The 17,075-nt window shown below is 41.1% G+C and overlaps 1 protein-coding gene across 3 annotated transcripts in view; it reads right to left on the minus strand.

Moving 5' to 3' along the window:
• rftn1a (raftlin, lipid raft linker 1a) overlaps nt 1-17,075 on the minus strand; it is a 42,038-nt gene that overhangs the window by 4,859 nt on the left and 20,104 nt on the right. Inside the window, exons 3-10 of one of the 3 annotated variants that reach the window (XM_008421669.3) lie at nt 12,466-12,649; nt 8,903-9,011; nt 3,150-3,455; nt 2,708-2,897; nt 2,397-2,600; nt 1,486-1,595; nt 595-698; nt 57-132 (exon numbers count right to left, since the gene is read on the minus strand). In XM_008421669.3, the coding sequence (XP_008419891.2) occupies nt 57-132; nt 595-698; nt 1,486-1,595; nt 2,397-2,600; nt 2,708-2,897; nt 3,150-3,455; nt 8,903-9,011; nt 12,466-12,649 (1,283 nt within the window). Of the gene's footprint in view, nt 1-56; nt 133-594; nt 699-1,485; nt 1,596-2,396; nt 2,601-2,707; nt 3,456-3,996; nt 8,882-8,902; nt 9,012-12,465; nt 12,650-17,075 lie in introns of those variants that run through there. The other 2 variants (XM_008421668.3, XM_081612225.1) reach the window with 2 other exon arrangements.

The following is a 17,075-nucleotide window of genomic DNA, read 5'->3' on the forward strand; positions in this document are numbered from 1 at the left end:
CCCTCAAGGTGCAACAGAGACAAGTGACAGATTTGTTGCAAAGACTGAAGACGAACCTTGAAGTCTTTTCTCCTGCGTTGCAAAATGGGTCTCTGAAGGAAAAGGATTTGCTTAGTCGACAAACTTCCATCACTGCGAAAAGAGAAGAGGAGGCCTTTTAATGAACGTCACCCACCGTATTATAATTCAGGGAGCTTGCATTAGAGCCGCGTGTGCTGAAATCCAGGCTCTGCTGCCTGCGGTTTCTAAAGTGACAGGTTAAAAAACAAAAGCTTTTTTTTTTGTTGTTTTCTTTTTTTGCTTGTTTGTTCGCAGAGGCAACAGATTTCAAAAGCTTTTTCATGTCGAGACGAGCATATGATCAGGATTTGTCAGATCTGGAGCCATCTGTCCTTCATAGCTGACTTCCAGCGTCAGTCCTGCTCCCAAAAGGAACGGGAACGACAAGGCGTTCGGCGAGAAGAATCAACAATCGAGCAAAGCCGTAATTAGACCCGGCTAAGTTTAGGAGACATTTGTCAGCGGGATGAAAGGGTGAATATTTTAAACGAATCAAGTGTTGTCTTTACTTAGAATTTCAGAGGGCTTTGTTACCTGTTTGTTCTGACAATGGGTGTTGGCAGCACACACATCAGTCTCCATCCATATGGAGCCAAAGACTGGAGCAGCGGGATGTAATCAGTCTTCACCACAACGCCCTGGAAGGGGGAAAAAAAATCATTCAAATGTGTACAAGATGTAAATACTCACATTACATTACCCTGTCTACAAAGTTGGACTCCATGATTTGAGATAAGAGCAGTTAAATATAATTGTGCACCGATTGCAGTTTTCTGGCCGATCGCTAATCTTTAAAAGGACCAAACCCTGCTGATTTCGATTTTGGCAGATTTATTTATTTTTTTCGTCTAAAACGTTGCTAAATAAAGTCGCTAAGTTGGCAGCAGTGGGGTGAAGATTGTTAACCGCAGACGTAACATGGTGGGCGGGTCAGTCAGTCAGCTCTTTCCGTGACTGGTTTGCAGACTATGGCAGAGGTAGATTAGATCTGAAGACAATATCGATTTATCATGCATATGTTGTCTGATTGCCAATCTCCCAACATTAAGAAAATCGGGTCCTACTTATCGGTGCAGCCCTAAGTATCCACAGGGAGCTAAGCCAGAGGGGCTGGCAGTGGCTGCAGAAAGTGGGTAAGGGACATCTATCCAAATGCTCTACAGCTGAGTCAGTATTTATATTTCTTACCACATTCAGATTGAGAAATGTCAGGTCAGACTCAAAACTGTGCGCGCAATTTCTGTCATTTTAAAATGACGATTTTAAAGTTTTGACCAAAAATGCGCATTAAAAGGGGGAGATTTATGAATCAAGCGTACTCTTCCGGATGCTTTTTTTTTTTTTTTGTCCTTCTCATCTTCTCGGGACATAGAAAAACGTTGCCTCCCAAGTCGAAACGGCACAGGAACGACATTGAAAACTCACGTCTATAACAGTCCACTGCTCAACCACGATGGCGTCATAGGAGGCGTCTGTGGTCTCCTCTGCAGAGCTCTGGAAGATGAAAACGCTATCCACAGATGAAACGCCACTGTCTGGAAACAAGCAGAGTCACAGACAAACACAGGCACATGTAAGTGATTCAGACCTCCTCTCCATTCTCTCGCTCTTCATCCACGTCCATTTTAGTTCGAGCCCGCTTCACTCGTGCGCAGCAGAGCAGCGGCTTGTGAGACGAGTCGTGGACTTTGAGGTGACGACCTCCCGTGCATGTTATCCATCATGCAGCAGGGATCTTAAGTGTCTAAGAGGATTTTCTCATCTCGTCAGACTTTCAAATTCTCAGGTTAGACTTAGATGGTATGGGATTTCTATTTTAGAACAAAAACCTTAAACATACAACCAGGTGGTCTGTGATAGAAAGTCCAACTGGGAATTTTTTTGCAAGACTTAAAAGTTGATTTGTGCCAAGTAATCTGATTAAGCATGAGTTATTTTGTCAAACAGAAATGGCTACAGAAAGCCTGTTTCTAGATGTGCAAAGCAGGCAGAGACGAACCAAAAATAGTCTTGCGGCTGTATTTACAGTGAAAGGGGGTTCTACAGAGTGTAGACTGAACTTCTGAACTTTTTGAATACAAGAGTACGCAACGTATTTCAGATTTCATTGTCCTTCCATTTCCAGTTGGTTCGCCAAATTGTGTTAGTCGGTCAGTCCTAATAGATTTGTTGTCGTTAAATGACAAAAAAGAAAATTTCAAGGTGTACAAACACTTCAGCAAAGTGCAAGGAGATGCAAAAATGTCCAAGCATAAAGCAAGCCCTGGTTTCTGTGGCCGACTTTGCTTGGCCTCTAACTTAATGTTTCAAAAACATTTTTACTATGGAGGACAAACCATGGTCATCCGTGAGGTGGAAAAACCCATCGATGAGCTGCGCCCCGCTGCTAAAGTGCTGAGTCATGTGGTCGAGCCAGTTTGCATCAACATCTGTGATCGCCTCCGCCTCCTTTTGAACATGAAGAGGCACCCGGAGAGAGTAGAACCTCAGGGACGTGTCGGGCTCTTCTGTGTGGTTGTACAGTGCAAACAGCTGCATCCCTGCCAGACGCACAGACAAATAATCAGCAAAAATGAAGTGGAGAGTGAGCCCTGATGATGGGGCCTGTCGAATTGGGGAACAAAATAACAACCTTCTGCTTACTTACTAGCCTGCGCCGGCGGTGAGCTTGGACCTGTGTCGTTCTCTGAATTCTTCAGCCTGATGTGGTTGTTGTTCTGTGTTGTCACGCGTCTTTGCCCATCTGTCTGCGTTGAGTCAGATCTTCTTCTGTCATGGTCACGATCCAGCTCTGGAGAGCTGAGCCAGCTGTCTGGGCTGGAAACTCTCCTTTCTCTCTGTTTGGAGACATTAAGATGTTTCTCTGTGGATGCAGTGAAGTGCTGTTTAGTCTCTTGTGATCTACACTCTGGCAGCCTCGTTGTGACTGCTGTTTCTGGTAAGCTCAGACCGGACCGTTTGCCCTGGACTTCTGCCACGTTGTGAGCTTCGGGTTTGATGTGATTATGAGGTTTATTGAAGTCCTTGGCACCAATCTGTGAGGTTATTATTTGATCACAAAGCTCCTCTGGGTTATGAAGAGAGTTTACCGGGTGCTTCAGGAGGCTGAAGTTTGGTTTTCTGGACGCTGAGGAGTTTTGATCCTGTTTGACGCTCTCCACAGCCCCGTAATCCGACTCTTGCGATTCACAGCAGCAGAGATCAGCATCTTCGCCATTCGGGTTTGGCTCCGTTGGGCTCGTATTGGTGCTGAAAGGCTGCCGGTGTATTGGCGACGGGCTCGAATGCAAGGACGACAGCTCGTCTGGGTCCCAGTGCCCCAAAAAATACGGCCCTCCGCCCGGCTGTTGGAGAAAGCCCACGAACATCACCCCTTGCTCTGCCACATCCTGGATCTGTAAAGCATACACACACACACACACACACACACACACACATACACACACACACACACACACACACACACACAAAATCAATAGATTATCTGGTATATGGAAATGTTATTGGTATTTCCCTTTGATCAAAGGAATTCCTTAGGATTTCCTAATGGGACACTTAAATCCTGGTCTACAAAAAACAATATTTATGGTCATTTATCAGACATCTAATTCAATTTTTCCTCAAATGACTCAGTCATTTATTTTTGAAGGCAGCAATTGCTGACTCTTCCTTTATTTGCGATGGTTCATAAATAACAAATCTGTCAAGACTCCAGAATCAGTCAAATTTAATGGTGAACAGATGAGTTCTTAAAAAAAACATAACAGATCACAAATTAAATGAAAAACAACATACACTTTTTATAGAGCTTTTATTTAGTCAGTTATTTTATTCAGGTTAATTTAGCACAATTTAATACAACTGTTAATTGGCTTTACATGCACAATATTCTCAAATAGCAAAGAACACCCTAAAAACTTTTCAACGGGCCCTGACCTGAAAAGTGTTACTGATCAGAAGTAGTCATTGAATGCATCTGGGAAGTATCTAAAGCTGTTGAATACGGCCTACCATTGTGCTAATACACATCTGCTAACACGCTAACAGTCAAGCAAGTCTTTAATTTAGCACATGAAAAATATTTAGCTCACTTTGCCTCCACTAAATAATTGTTTCCGGATATATTCAAAATTTTCAGTTGAATAAAATTTCAATAAAATTCAGCATCTGTGTTGAAGTTACAACTGTTAAGAATTCAATTAGACGTTTATATTCACGCTCTTGTTTTGAAGTGGGTGAAGGCTGTTTACGCAGCAGTTCCGTTTCCTCTCCTCACGTTTTCCGGTCGTGCTGTGATGCGCATAAACATAATATAAGAGTAGATCCCGCATTGGCTGCTGCGGCGCAGGAAATACGGCGGCCATCTTGGAGCGGTACTCCTTCCTATTTTGCTCAATCAAAACAGCAGAAGATGCCTAAGCACTGAGGGATATTGTTGTTCGGATCGGTGGACTATTGATGTGAGGGCTCCACAGACAACATTTTACAAGTAAGATGGACATATTATTGTGTATATTCTGTGACTGGAATATTTATGTCCACCGGCGAGATACCAGCTAATATTAGCTACAGTGGTTGGTGTAATACCGGGGTTCAGTCCCGCTATGAAGGCTAACTGAGATTCCGTAAATCTAAAAAAATTAATTATTCTCTAACATTGACTTAGATTATCTGACACAAGAGCCTATATTAGAAATTAAACTATGTAACATACATTATAAAACTTATATTAGGTGTTATAACATTCACCAGCAAAGTTTACACAGGTGGTAAAGACTATTATTTATGTGTAATTCTTTCACTCTGTCAAAAGTAAGATAGCTCCCAAATCTTCCGTTTTTGTTTTGAAGGTTTTATAAAGACAAGATATGATGAAGAAGTGGGAGATATCTGTAAAGAGAGACGGATTCACTGCAGCACGGATGAATCTCGGATCGGATTTTGGTGATGCGGTACAGCAAATGCTCTGTATCCAGAATGCAACAGTTTAAATTCAGCTGATGTCAAGCATATTTTCTGACTGAAGCTCTACCACGGTCAATAAGAAAAAACCAGCCACCGAATTAAAACATAATTAGAAAAAAAAGAGCTGTTTAAATATGAAGCCATTTTATTTCCTGTAATAATAATTGAACTGTCAAAACTGGTTACACTGGGATAGTTAAGTCCATTATGAAACAAGATGTGGCAGTTTTTGGTGACCAGCAATGCCAGTCCCTCTTGCTGTATATTTTTATCCTCTGTGCAGCAACATCTTGAGAGGTTGGACGTGGTGTTAGGACGGCTTCGGAAGGAGGGCTTTAAAGCTAAGCTCAGTAAGTGCTGCTTTTTCCAGCAGGAGGTGCACTACCTGGGCCATGTAATTTCTGACCAGGGAGTAGCCACTGACCCAGCTAAAATTTAGGTGGTAGCAAAGAGAAGCGTTTGCCTGTTCATTGCACTGCTTTTATTTGGATAATGTCTGGCTGTTCACTTGCTTATAGTGAATATTCATTGTTTTTTTGTTTGTTTTGTGTTTTGTTTTTTTTTCTGTGTGTGAAAGGGCATTTTTTCACAGCGGCACAAATGAATTTGCTGCGTCGGCTCCTTTTATTCCGACAAACAAAGCCTAATTTACACACAAACAAAGGCTGACAGACGCAAGGTGGGTATTCTTCATAATAACAGCCCGCCTAATCAACTGGAAAGATCAAATATTCAAATGACAAAAGGACCTCATTATCTGTACACATTCATGTGGCACGTGTGTTTGCTGCCCCCCCTCACCCTCTCCCAACCGACCTGGAGCGGTTAATTGTCAGTTGATATTTGGGCTGACAGTTTCAGGCGGACTCAACAGGGGAGAGAAAATCAGATTTCCAGAACTACCGCCGAACAATAATGAGGCACATCTTCCCCTATCACCCACTCTTTTTGACATTTCACTCATCCGTGCATGCAGGTTGCAACTCTGAACTGCTTTCTCCAGCACCCACGGACACAATTTACAGAGATCAGCTCTAGTTTATCTGATCATTACGTCCAGAGGGATGCTAAGAGTGGGCAGGGCTGACTTAGTACTGGAAAAACAGAAGTATAGGATTTCAAAACACACACACTCACACAAAAACCATGTACCCTCTTCTCTGTGTCTGCATCTGCTTTGGTTCTTATCACAAACTCTCACTGGCAGCTTGCGATCTGATTGGTTATTCACGGCACGCTGCCGGAGCCTATCACATTATGCTCAGTGATGTGCATTTCCATCCAATCAGGTTTTCCTTTGTGCTCGCTGGGTGTTCAGATGCAAATCTATTCAACAGAGCACATTTTCATTTCCCAATGTAGGACTGTTGGCGAATTCATGAGTGGAGACGCAGAGGAAGTTTAACAGCAGACACGGGACTGTGCAAAAGTGTTGAGCTACACCTACTTTCTTTACATGTTTGCACCAAAGACTCTGACTTGTGTTTGTTTATGGTGTCTTAAAAAGTATTTCTTCATGCTTTGGTAGATTTTTTACTTGTTTATTTTTAATATCCCTTCACAATACCCTGCCTCACAACTAAAAGTTCATAATTAACTTTTCATACATCTGATACTTTTATCATACATAATTACATCTCCATCTCAGACAGACTGTATTGGACACAAAAAACATCGGCAAAAGCACCACGACTCAGACACTCTGTATGCCACACACAGGAACGCAAATGTCACAAATTTATAACAATAATAACCTCATGCTAACCTATGCAGAGCTCGGTCTGTGCTGATAAAGACACACTCACATCCACACGCCGAATGCCAGGAGTCGCTGCCAAGGAAAGGACACCAACCTTTTCTTGTTAGTTTTTTAATTTAATTGTATAATATTTATTTAAACCACAAGGGGGCACTCAGACCGTTTAAAGATCAACAAACTCTCAGCCCAAGCTGGTCAAATCATCATAAGTTATAAAAACAAAGGAAGGTTGTAATGGTGTGACAGAGAGTAACACTATCTCTAACTTTTTTTAAACATCTTAATTACTTCATTAACATGGCTGGACTAAATGTTTTACAAATATGTCCCTTTCTTCATAATTAAATCCACATCAAACAAGTTTTTAGATATGCCACCAATAAAACAGAAATAATGCAAATTTATCACAAAAAAAATGTTTTACACTAAAGTTTCATAAAAACATAAAAACATGATAACATGAAACTGTTAATACAGTTTGACTGGCCTATCTACCTACCGACCTGATAATCAGGTCGTTTGCAGGTCATTTAGCACCACGTTCTCCACGTACATGCTGTGCGCGAACAGAGAAGAGTGACCATCGTCCGGCCACGCCCCGGCCCAGTCGCGGAAGGCTCTCCTCGCCGACTGGAGTCGGACTGTTACCTCACCAACTTTGACTAAAATAACCTCAGGGGGAGTTCTTGTCGTCACCTACCAATCTCTGAGGATTTCTGGGAGTGGGGGGAAAAGCTTTCCTCCAGTCCTCGTTGCCAATATAATCCCCGACCCCCACTAAAAAGAAAGACTTTTTGCAAACCCTGCAAATAGCTCCTTGATAATCAACTTGGTGCTGATAGAAAATCTCCCTTATGCTTTTTGTCCTTTTTTTTGTTAAAAAACTAATTGAGTCTTTAGATAAGGGTTCCTTGAAACAAATTACCTAAAAGTGCAATTTGAAATCTATTCTTTGTGTCAATTGTGTGGTGACAAAAAAAAGTACATGTGCTCGAGAAGAGGCTTTTTTTACGCTTAAATTAATTAAAGGCCAGTGTTGAGTGGCTAACATGTACCAAAAGCAAAACTAAAAATGTCCTGGTAAAAGGATTGGAAAACAATGTCTCAAAAACCTTGTACATCGTCACTGTTAATGAAAAAAATTTATAAATAAAAAAACCATCTCTTCGAAAGCTAAATTTAAAGAAATTAGTTATGACTCAAGGCATTGTCAAAACTTTACTTGCTCCAATAATGACACTTTACCTACATGGTGTTTTATCTCCCTTTTCAAGTAGTCCAACCATTTATTTATTTACCAGCTTCAACACACTGAAGTCAGTCCCAAGTTATGCTATTCTGTCCTTGCTCAGTTTCTTTTATGCCTATATATTTTATTTAATGCATAAAAAGGCAAATTTTTGCTTTTTTTCCCCAGACATAAAAACACCAGTATGTGAGAATATTTTAATGAGGAACTATTTACTTTAGCCAAGATGCAACTGTCTTGTTTAACTTTCTATATTCTCTCATATACTCAGGAATCTTGAGACCACGTGGCGATGAAAGTTCATTGCGCTATGATTTTTACTTGACCTAAATTTTCCAAATAATTATCAGATGAGTTAATTAGACATGAGGTCAGGCTGTCATCAACTCGAGCCACTCCAGGCATTCGGCATCGAGAGGTTAGCAAGTCATTGAAATTCCATTAATAAGTTACATTTCAATAGCACTTACACAGACTCGATAGCAGCGGCACATACAGCTCTGGGAAAAATTAAGAGACCACTTAAAATGATTGACTGAAAATGAACATTGTTCTTTTATTCTATGAACTAACAACATGTCTCTGGAATTCCAAGCAAAAGTTTAGCATTTATTTGCAGGAAAGTAGAAATGGTCAAAATAATGAATAAGATGCAGAGCTTTCAGATCTCATCTAATGTAAAGAAAACAAGTTCATACTCATTTAGAAACAACAACACTAATGTTTTAACTCAGGAAGAGTTCAGAAATCAATCTTTGGTGGAATAACCATATACTATTCGATATAGCTTGAAGTTTCAGAAATGTTTTTTATCACTATCATAATACAGGAAAACAACGTAAAACCAAATGAATCGTCTTTGAACTGACCTTCTTAACATAGTTCTGGATGGCTTCCGGATCAGCAGCCTGTTGACTAGCCACGCAGACCTCCGTCTCCAGACGGTTTCTCGCCCACCTCAGCTGGCATTTCTCTGGACTGGGAGGCGAGACATGAAAAGAAGACGGTCGTATGTCATTTAGCTCAGGTCAAATACAGTCTTATTTACCCGAAAATGTCAAGATGCACCAAACCAAAAAGTGCCTTAGCGTCATTTTCCTCTCTTCCTGTAGTAGTTACTGCACATCACCCAGTAACATTACACTCATAAGGGAGGGGGGTTGGCTCTAGAGATTCTGGAAGGCGTGCTCATGTTCACGAGCACTTGTTGACCCAGAATGATCACAGCCGAAACGTAATGTCAAATCTGATGGAAGGGGAATTTTCCATTTAAGGGGAGCACCCATTTACCACGGGCACAAAAACCTTATTAGATAGAAAAAAAGAACCAAATTTCCTTTTTGCTCCCACTGCAAGGCACCATCATGAAAGGCGCATTCAGATACGCCTCTTCAGATTTGGATTGAGGTCAGTGGGAAGGCCGTAGTAATATCTTGTGCTCTGAGGCGTGAGTGACATTCTCAGCTAGATTTGAAACAGTAGAGCTATCTTTTTATTTTTTTTCCCCCCTTTTTCATTTTTATTTTTTTGATGAAAGGGATTGTGATGACGGGGAGATAAAAGGCAGCGTAAAGGGGACAAAGAGGGGTAATCAGGACAAAAGAGGGGGGAAAAAGGTGTGTGTGTGTGTGTGTATGGGATGGTCGCTAAAAGGAAACAGATGAAAGGATGGAGAGATGGACTCTCTTTCAGTGCGCCGTTCCCCTCTGGCGAGCTCTGGTGATGCAATCAGCCGTCTCCACGGTGACAGGTGCCAGGAAGCAGCAGGACAGCTTGGCAGGAGGGGCATCAGAGGAGCAGCCTGGCACCTATCTGTGCGCTGAGTGTTTGAGTGTGCATACAACTTAAATTAACATAATTTACAGTAATGTCCAAAGCTGTTAACCAAGCACATTAAATCCTTTGATTGTAAAAGGAAAAATCGCAAAAACAACATAAAACCGAAGTATAAAAAGCCATTTTGATCACCGGGGATGCCTTCTTTTTTTTTTAAAGATTTTATTACGGCATCTGTCATGCTTGGAATGGTGTTTATACTGTAAGTTCTTAAAGTAAGTTTTGAAAACACCAGGAAATTGTTTTAGTAAATCCACTCATCTATCCATCTTCTATACCTACTTGTTTTTTGGAGGAGGTTTTAGTAAATATACAGGAGAAAATGTCAACACGTTTAAGGAGTATCAAACATAAAAGATTTGTTAAAACACAATACAGACATTTAGAAGAGTTTGCATGCAAGGAAATCAATGCAAGTAATCTAGACGTCATAGTTTTGGAATCATTACAAGTAAAACAGTTAAGAGAAAATGGTCGCACTCTTAAATTACGACATTAAAACGATGTAAAATTCCATTGTAATAAAACCCAGTAGCATAATAGAGATACCAAAAACAAGAAGTCAAAATAAGTTCCCAAATTAGATTCAAAGACATCAATAAATTGAGTCTGACTGATCTGGAGTGCCAAGGTGTTCCATAGTTTTGTACTTGTAGCAGCAACAACTCTGTCATTCCGACTTAAATTGTGTTTTAGGATGATCAAGAGCATCTGATCCACTGATCTGAGAGAACAAGAAATGATGCATATATGCATATATTTCCTTTAAGAGACATAAAAAACATGTAAAAAAGGACTTCAATATGAATTTGAAAATGAAATCCCAGAAAGGCTAGCATGCCAACTAGGGAACACACAATCCTAGTTGTGTGTTCTCATCTGTTTGTAGCAGGCTGAAATGCTGCGAATGCTGAAGTGCTGCTATTGGTTGATTCAGTACAACCAGGTTTGTACTGAATCTGCCAAAGCAAACTGGCTGATTCCCACCAAGTGGAAATCAGCCAAGACTTGGATTAATGCATTACAATATTAATGCATTAATAATGCATTAATGCATATTAATGCATTATTGTAATGCATTAATATGCATTACGATAATACAGAGTTCTTTTACTTTCTTTAGATTATCTAAGCCTTAGATTCAGGCTTAGAATCTAAGTAAAGACATTCAGTCTTTACTTCAGCGCCTCCCATTATGTTCTGGGGTTATTTTCCCAGAACATCATACTACCACTGTCATGCTTTTACTCTGGTTATGGTGTTTTTTCAGGTACTGTGCAGTGCTAGATTTGCAACTTTCAGAATTGCGGTCTAAAATTTCAAGTTTAGTTTCATCATCCTTCCATAAGGGTTTGAGGGATTTTAGCCAACATATGATTTTTTTTTTTCTTTGGAAGAAAAAGCTTCTATTAATCAGTCCAGACCTATGGAAATAAAGGAGTGTGTACAATACAGCCAATACCATCGAGAAATTCCATTATCATTAGAAACCTCCCCGAACAATTTTGGTCACATTGTCTCGTTTTTTCCTCAATTGAACATTTTAACTGTAAACATTTTTTTTGTTTTTGTTCGAATCAACTGGGTTTCCTTCTATATTCATCCAGTATCATTTCCCAGCCAATCCCCTCTGTTATCTCTAGCTCCTTTCCTTTCCCCGCAGCTGCAGTCAGTTAATCAGTCTCACCTGTTTTGCAGCAAGCAATCAACCCCGTGCCCTTGAGTTTTTCTATAAAATTCCAAGTGAGTTTGTGTTCCACCTGCGATTCCTCATCTACTTTTCTCAGTCTTTTCATTATTGAATTCACTATTATCAGAAGCCTGCCTCCATCTCGCCGAAACAAGAGCCGTTCCTGACACCTTCAGACCCCAACTTCCTGTGCAGATCTTTCTACCTCTATGCACTTTTATTTTTAATCTAGGCTAGATTAATTTTTAGAAGAAAAAAAAACTTCAATTGAATACATCCGCACAAAATGCACCTTTTAAAAAAAAATTGTGCAAGTTTTTCAGCACGCCACTGCTTCTTATAGGTAAATAATATAAAACATATTTTCACACTGAGGTAATTTGGTAGTATGCAAATGAAAACTGCTTTAATTTGATTGATATAATACTTATACATACAACTGCTATCTTAAAGGTTGTAGTCTAGGTTCTAGAGGACCACACTAAAAGTTATGGCGGGCCGGATTTGGCCCCCGGGCCTTTAGTTTGACACATGTACTATATAGTGTAGCTATCACTTGTGTACAACACAAAACAAAAAGTGAAAGAATTGGGATAGGGGACTAAACCCAGCCACTTTAAGAGGCTGAATCGCCCACGATTAATTTTACATTAACAAAAGAAGGTGAGGAGGCTTGTGATAATGAGTCTCTGTTGGCTCTTGTGTCAAAACAATGAAGTCGCACCAGCAGGCACCCTCTAATTGTTAGCTAAATCTGGCTGCAAGCTAATCATCTCATTTATCTTAATCAGACCTCAGTGGTGATATTTACAGTTCAAACCACTTTCTTAAGCAGAGGTGGTAATGATGCTGGGAGGGATAAAAAAACAACCTCAACCAAAACGAGGGTGCGTTTGATCTTCTCACCTTTGTGTCTCGCGCACCAACACGGCCCGGTGGAGCTGGCGCTGGATGTGAGCGTGACGAGGGCCGCAGGGATGGACGAAGGGGTGGACCGCCACAAGGACAAAGCCCTGGGCGTACAGTTCCCTGACCTGAACCGGCAGCTCTCTGACCGACGACAGGCAGAGCACAGATGACACCGACACCTCTGCAGGGAGAACGGGTCGAGGGAGGAGAGTTTGGGGGTGGGGCGGGTGGTGGGGAACAACAGGGTTAGACAAGTAGGGTTAATGGGAAATATGCATGGTCAAAACAATTATGGGGACACTTACAAAAGATGAGGCAAGAAAAAAAAAAGCTGGAACAGAGAGTAGGAGGAGGGAAGAAGAAGAAGAAAAAAGGGCCAAAAGGCATAAAGGAACAAAGAGAGAGCACGTTTCATTATGATAATTCCCACTGAACAACAACACATGGCATCTTCACGCTAAATCTGAAACCAATTACACCAGAGCTATGAGCCTGTGTCCTCACTGTCACCGGCCGTCTGGCTTTTGGAAAACACAGTGGCTTGCAGAGATTCATATGAACATTCTCCCATCCATATTAATGCAGAGCGGGGTTTAATACGTTCACGCCGACACGAACAGACACCATCCTACAGAAAGGCCAGGAGACAATGCTATCACCCTGCTTGTTTGTTTACGTGTGTGGTATCAGCAAGCAATTGTGAGTGCAGACCTGGTCCGTTATTACCAGACATAATGGAGGGAAAACCTGTTCAGCTTAGTGGAAATGGTTAGGGGGAAGCTTATCGCATGGAAACAAACCGTCGCAGCGAATTCGCCGACGTCGGTGAGAGGGTCCCTCCTGAGGTCAGAGCATTGCGATGATTAAGGCTTTTTGTACAGTAGTGAGCTTTAAACGGAGCACATCAGACGCTCGGAAATTTGTTGGCACCTTTTCTAAAGATGTGTTGAAAGCCTTCAAATTAATTCCTCTTTTGTCGCAGAAGCGTAATCTCACATAGGTATTTAGATTAACATTAAAATTAGACCGTTATTAAAAATTCTGTTCGGTGAGGAAAAGTGCTAATTTTTAGAAATGTTTACTTTTATTAAAATCTGCGCTGGCACACTTGCCGCACAAACTTTCTGGATTCCACGTGTTTTGCTTGTAATGAATAATTTCTGTGTTCATTTCTGCCTGAAAGCCGGTGTTTCAAAAAGTTTAAGATGCCATGCAGGCGCACAGCCTCACACAACCTCCTCTGTACATAACAGTGGCCATTAAGAGCTTTTCCACTAATTCTTTATTTGTTTTATTCCAAATTCAACTGGGGTGGCTTGCTGGCAAAAAGCTCAGTTAAAGTCCCCCTAATGTGCAGTAAATGGAACATGTTGACTTCTGTGATGGTAGAACAGAAAAGGCTTTTTTGACAACCAGTTGCCATTTAAGGAAAGGAAAAAAAAATATCCCAAAAGTCTTCAAATTTACCAAACTTATTTAAAATAATGAATCTACACCAGGCTCCTGGCTGTGGTGCTCCAGCATTCTCTGCTTGTAAAGACTTAAACTGCACACATGCAGAGCTTTTACTTCAGTCTTCATACTGGAAGTTCTTCCAACAACACAATCCAACACTGATGAGCATTAAAACACAGCAACAATTAGCCAAACCACTTGTAAACATGAGACTATTAGTAAAACTGAAGAAATGTTCACATATTTATGTGTAGTCTTTCTTTTTTAGCTCTGGAAACAAAAAAAAGGAACTTACTCTACTCATTAAACAGAAGACTTTAGCAAATTTGTGTTTTCAGATGAAGTCAGGAAATCATGCTAACTAGCCTCGACAAATTAAGATTTCTTGTAGCTTTTACATCAGTTTGAGGAAGGTTTGTCCTCTTTCCACACTTTCAGCCATGATCAATCACCATCTTGATACAAGAGCTAGACTTTAACTAAGCTAGGAGATACAATTTTACAGCTTTTTAGTTATTAGTGGATTCTCTGGCAAGCTTTGGGCCATTTTTTTGCAGAGTCCAGTTCTGCTTCAGCTTTAATTTTTTTAAGAGATGGACTCACATTTTCCTCAGTTAACCCTTAGATACATGGTGGAATTATAAAATCTCCTTCTATGTTTTGAAAGAGTAGCATGGAAGGACATGATAGATAGGAAGAGGAAAACAAATGCCTCCATTCTGCTCTGCCAATGCAGGGTAGCTAATAAAGAAAAAAAAAACAGAATAATCTGCTTACATCTGGTCAGAAGTGACTCAATTAAAGATGATTTCATTTGCTGGTATGGTCAAGTTAATGCAAGAAGTTATTTCAAATCAGTGGATGTCTACTTAACTTTAATCCTTTTGCATCTTCAATTTTAAAGAGAGTCACTGATAACACCTAATATTTAGATCCTAGAAAAACATGAAGTCATGGATTACCAATGAAAAGTTCCTAGACAGTCCGATCATCTCAAAAAGTAAAAGCACAAATTAGGAATCATTTTTTGTTTTTAATTATCTCCTGAGAAGGATCCGAATCAATGTTCTCAAATCAAAAGTGGGATTTTTCAATAAATGGGGTTCCAGGTGTTTGCGAGGACGTAAACAACAGAAACCAAGTGGAAAAACAAGCCAGCAACAAAAAAGGGAAGAAGGTGTTGCGGGGAAAACACAGAAATGGGGCTGTCTGTTTCCATCTCGACATTTGTCATCCTCTTCTACTCAGTCTCATTTGCATGGGTCTGGAGATGAGAAAATAACCTGAATAAATTAAACAGACACACACCAACCGCATGGACACACATCCAAGCATAGATTGAGCGGAGGGGGCGGCGGGCAGCTGGGCGGTGGGTTCTGCAAGCCATCTCATTTTCAATTTGTTCTCCATCATCTGGCGTGTTCACTCAGACACACACGCACACGAGAAGCTGGCAGGAGCGTTAGGATACTTGCACGTGAGCACACACTTTCCTGACTCCCATCTCACTTAAAGTGAGAAGAAGAAGAAGAAAAACATCATTTTGGCATAAACGCTTGGAACTGAGAGAGCTTTTCATCAAGCCAGCACTTAAACGGGTGTCTGTGGAGACTTATCAAAAGCAGTGGAGTGGTAATAATAATAATAATAACAGCTGGAGATGAGGGTGGAGTTGTGGAGTTGTAGAGCTGGGGGTGGGATATAGAAGGTGGTGGTGGTGGGCGAGGGGGGATAACAACGATCCTGTCACTGTAAACAGTCATTAGCTGTCATTAGCTCTGCTCGGCTGGCACTCACCCACCGACGAGACGCAGCCCGAGCTAATTCAGCCGAGACATCCAGAAAGTTATTAGGGTGTTATGCGCTGCGCTTAAGGCTTGGAAGCGACTTCATTTATACTGTCTGCCACTGTGGGATTTGAAAAAAAAAAAAAAAAAGGGAGGCTGCAATCCCTACTCCACAATAGGAGCATGGGAATGGCTCAGGGCAGGAAAGCTGGTTTTATAGAGCCAGCTGTGGAGGCCAGGGGAAGACGGTATTAGCACACTGTACAAACTATGTGTGCGTTTAACCACGCTGGAGGTGGCGATGTGGTTTTGAGGCTTTAAAACGTCGGGGGAGTCCGTAGGGGTTTTATGAGAGAGAGAACATATTCGAGGCGGCATTGTCAGACGGACCCAGAGAGAATCTGAGCGGCTGTTCAGCTGTTGATCCCTGATCTTCTATTTCGGTCCCCCAGCAACCGCTCTGACCACATCAGTCACACGCCTCGTTTTTTGAACCGGACGTTTTTACGAGGTGTTCCAGGAGCTGACTTCAAAGGAAATTATTAATTCCCCTTCTGCCGTACAAACGTTGAGCTTTCCTAATGCAAGTGGAGGACATTATCTCTGCTGTGTGTGTATGAACCTTTTTTTTTTGTCCGTCTAGTCCGTATGCATGAGGAAGCAGAGTTTCCACTAAGCCTGCTAGGTGATGCAGGCAGATTTACTACTTACAGCACCCCTCAAGGCTTATCCCCGTGCTTGCTGGAGGTTCACATTTATTCAAATAGCCTTCTAATGACTTGCAGAGGTTTTACGAAAGGGAGCGGGCCAAAACAGTATCTATAAAATAATCAACTTCCCAGCAGCCAGGAGATTCCATGCTGGTTTGGGAATGCGGACAAAAGCTACTAGTTTATAGTGATGCTAGAGTTGGCAAACCAAATGCTGACAAATGGGATTTTTTTTTTTAGTAAACGCACCAAGAACTCCCACTGCTTTCAGTCTATAAATGCATTGACCAACAATCTGTACTTTGATGCACTCCATTTTTTTATTTAAGAAAAATCTGATACAGACCTGGGACGTTTGCTTTCATGCATAGATGATAATCTTGTAATTTGTTTATTTTGACATATATCAAAGAACATGTTTGTGCTTTTATGGAGAGAAACAGTGGTTATTCTAGGGTTATCTGCCTTGACTGGTGGCCAGCTGGTTGGAAACTCAAATATCCAATCTTTTTCCATCAGATAACGCACCGCACGTTATCACCTTCAGGTCAGGCCGTCAATGACACTCGTTGGTACGGGGGCGCGGTTACCGAGAGGAGCAGACTTAAACGTAGGTATTTTCAATAACAGTGAGGTGTTTAACACAAAATCAAGT

This window comes from Poecilia reticulata, chromosome 11 (assembly GCF_904066995.2).
Source record: "Poecilia reticulata chromosome 11, P_reticulata-male-v2, whole genome shotgun sequence".
NCBI lineage: Eukaryota > Metazoa > Chordata > Actinopteri > Cyprinodontiformes > Poeciliidae > Poecilia > Poecilia reticulata.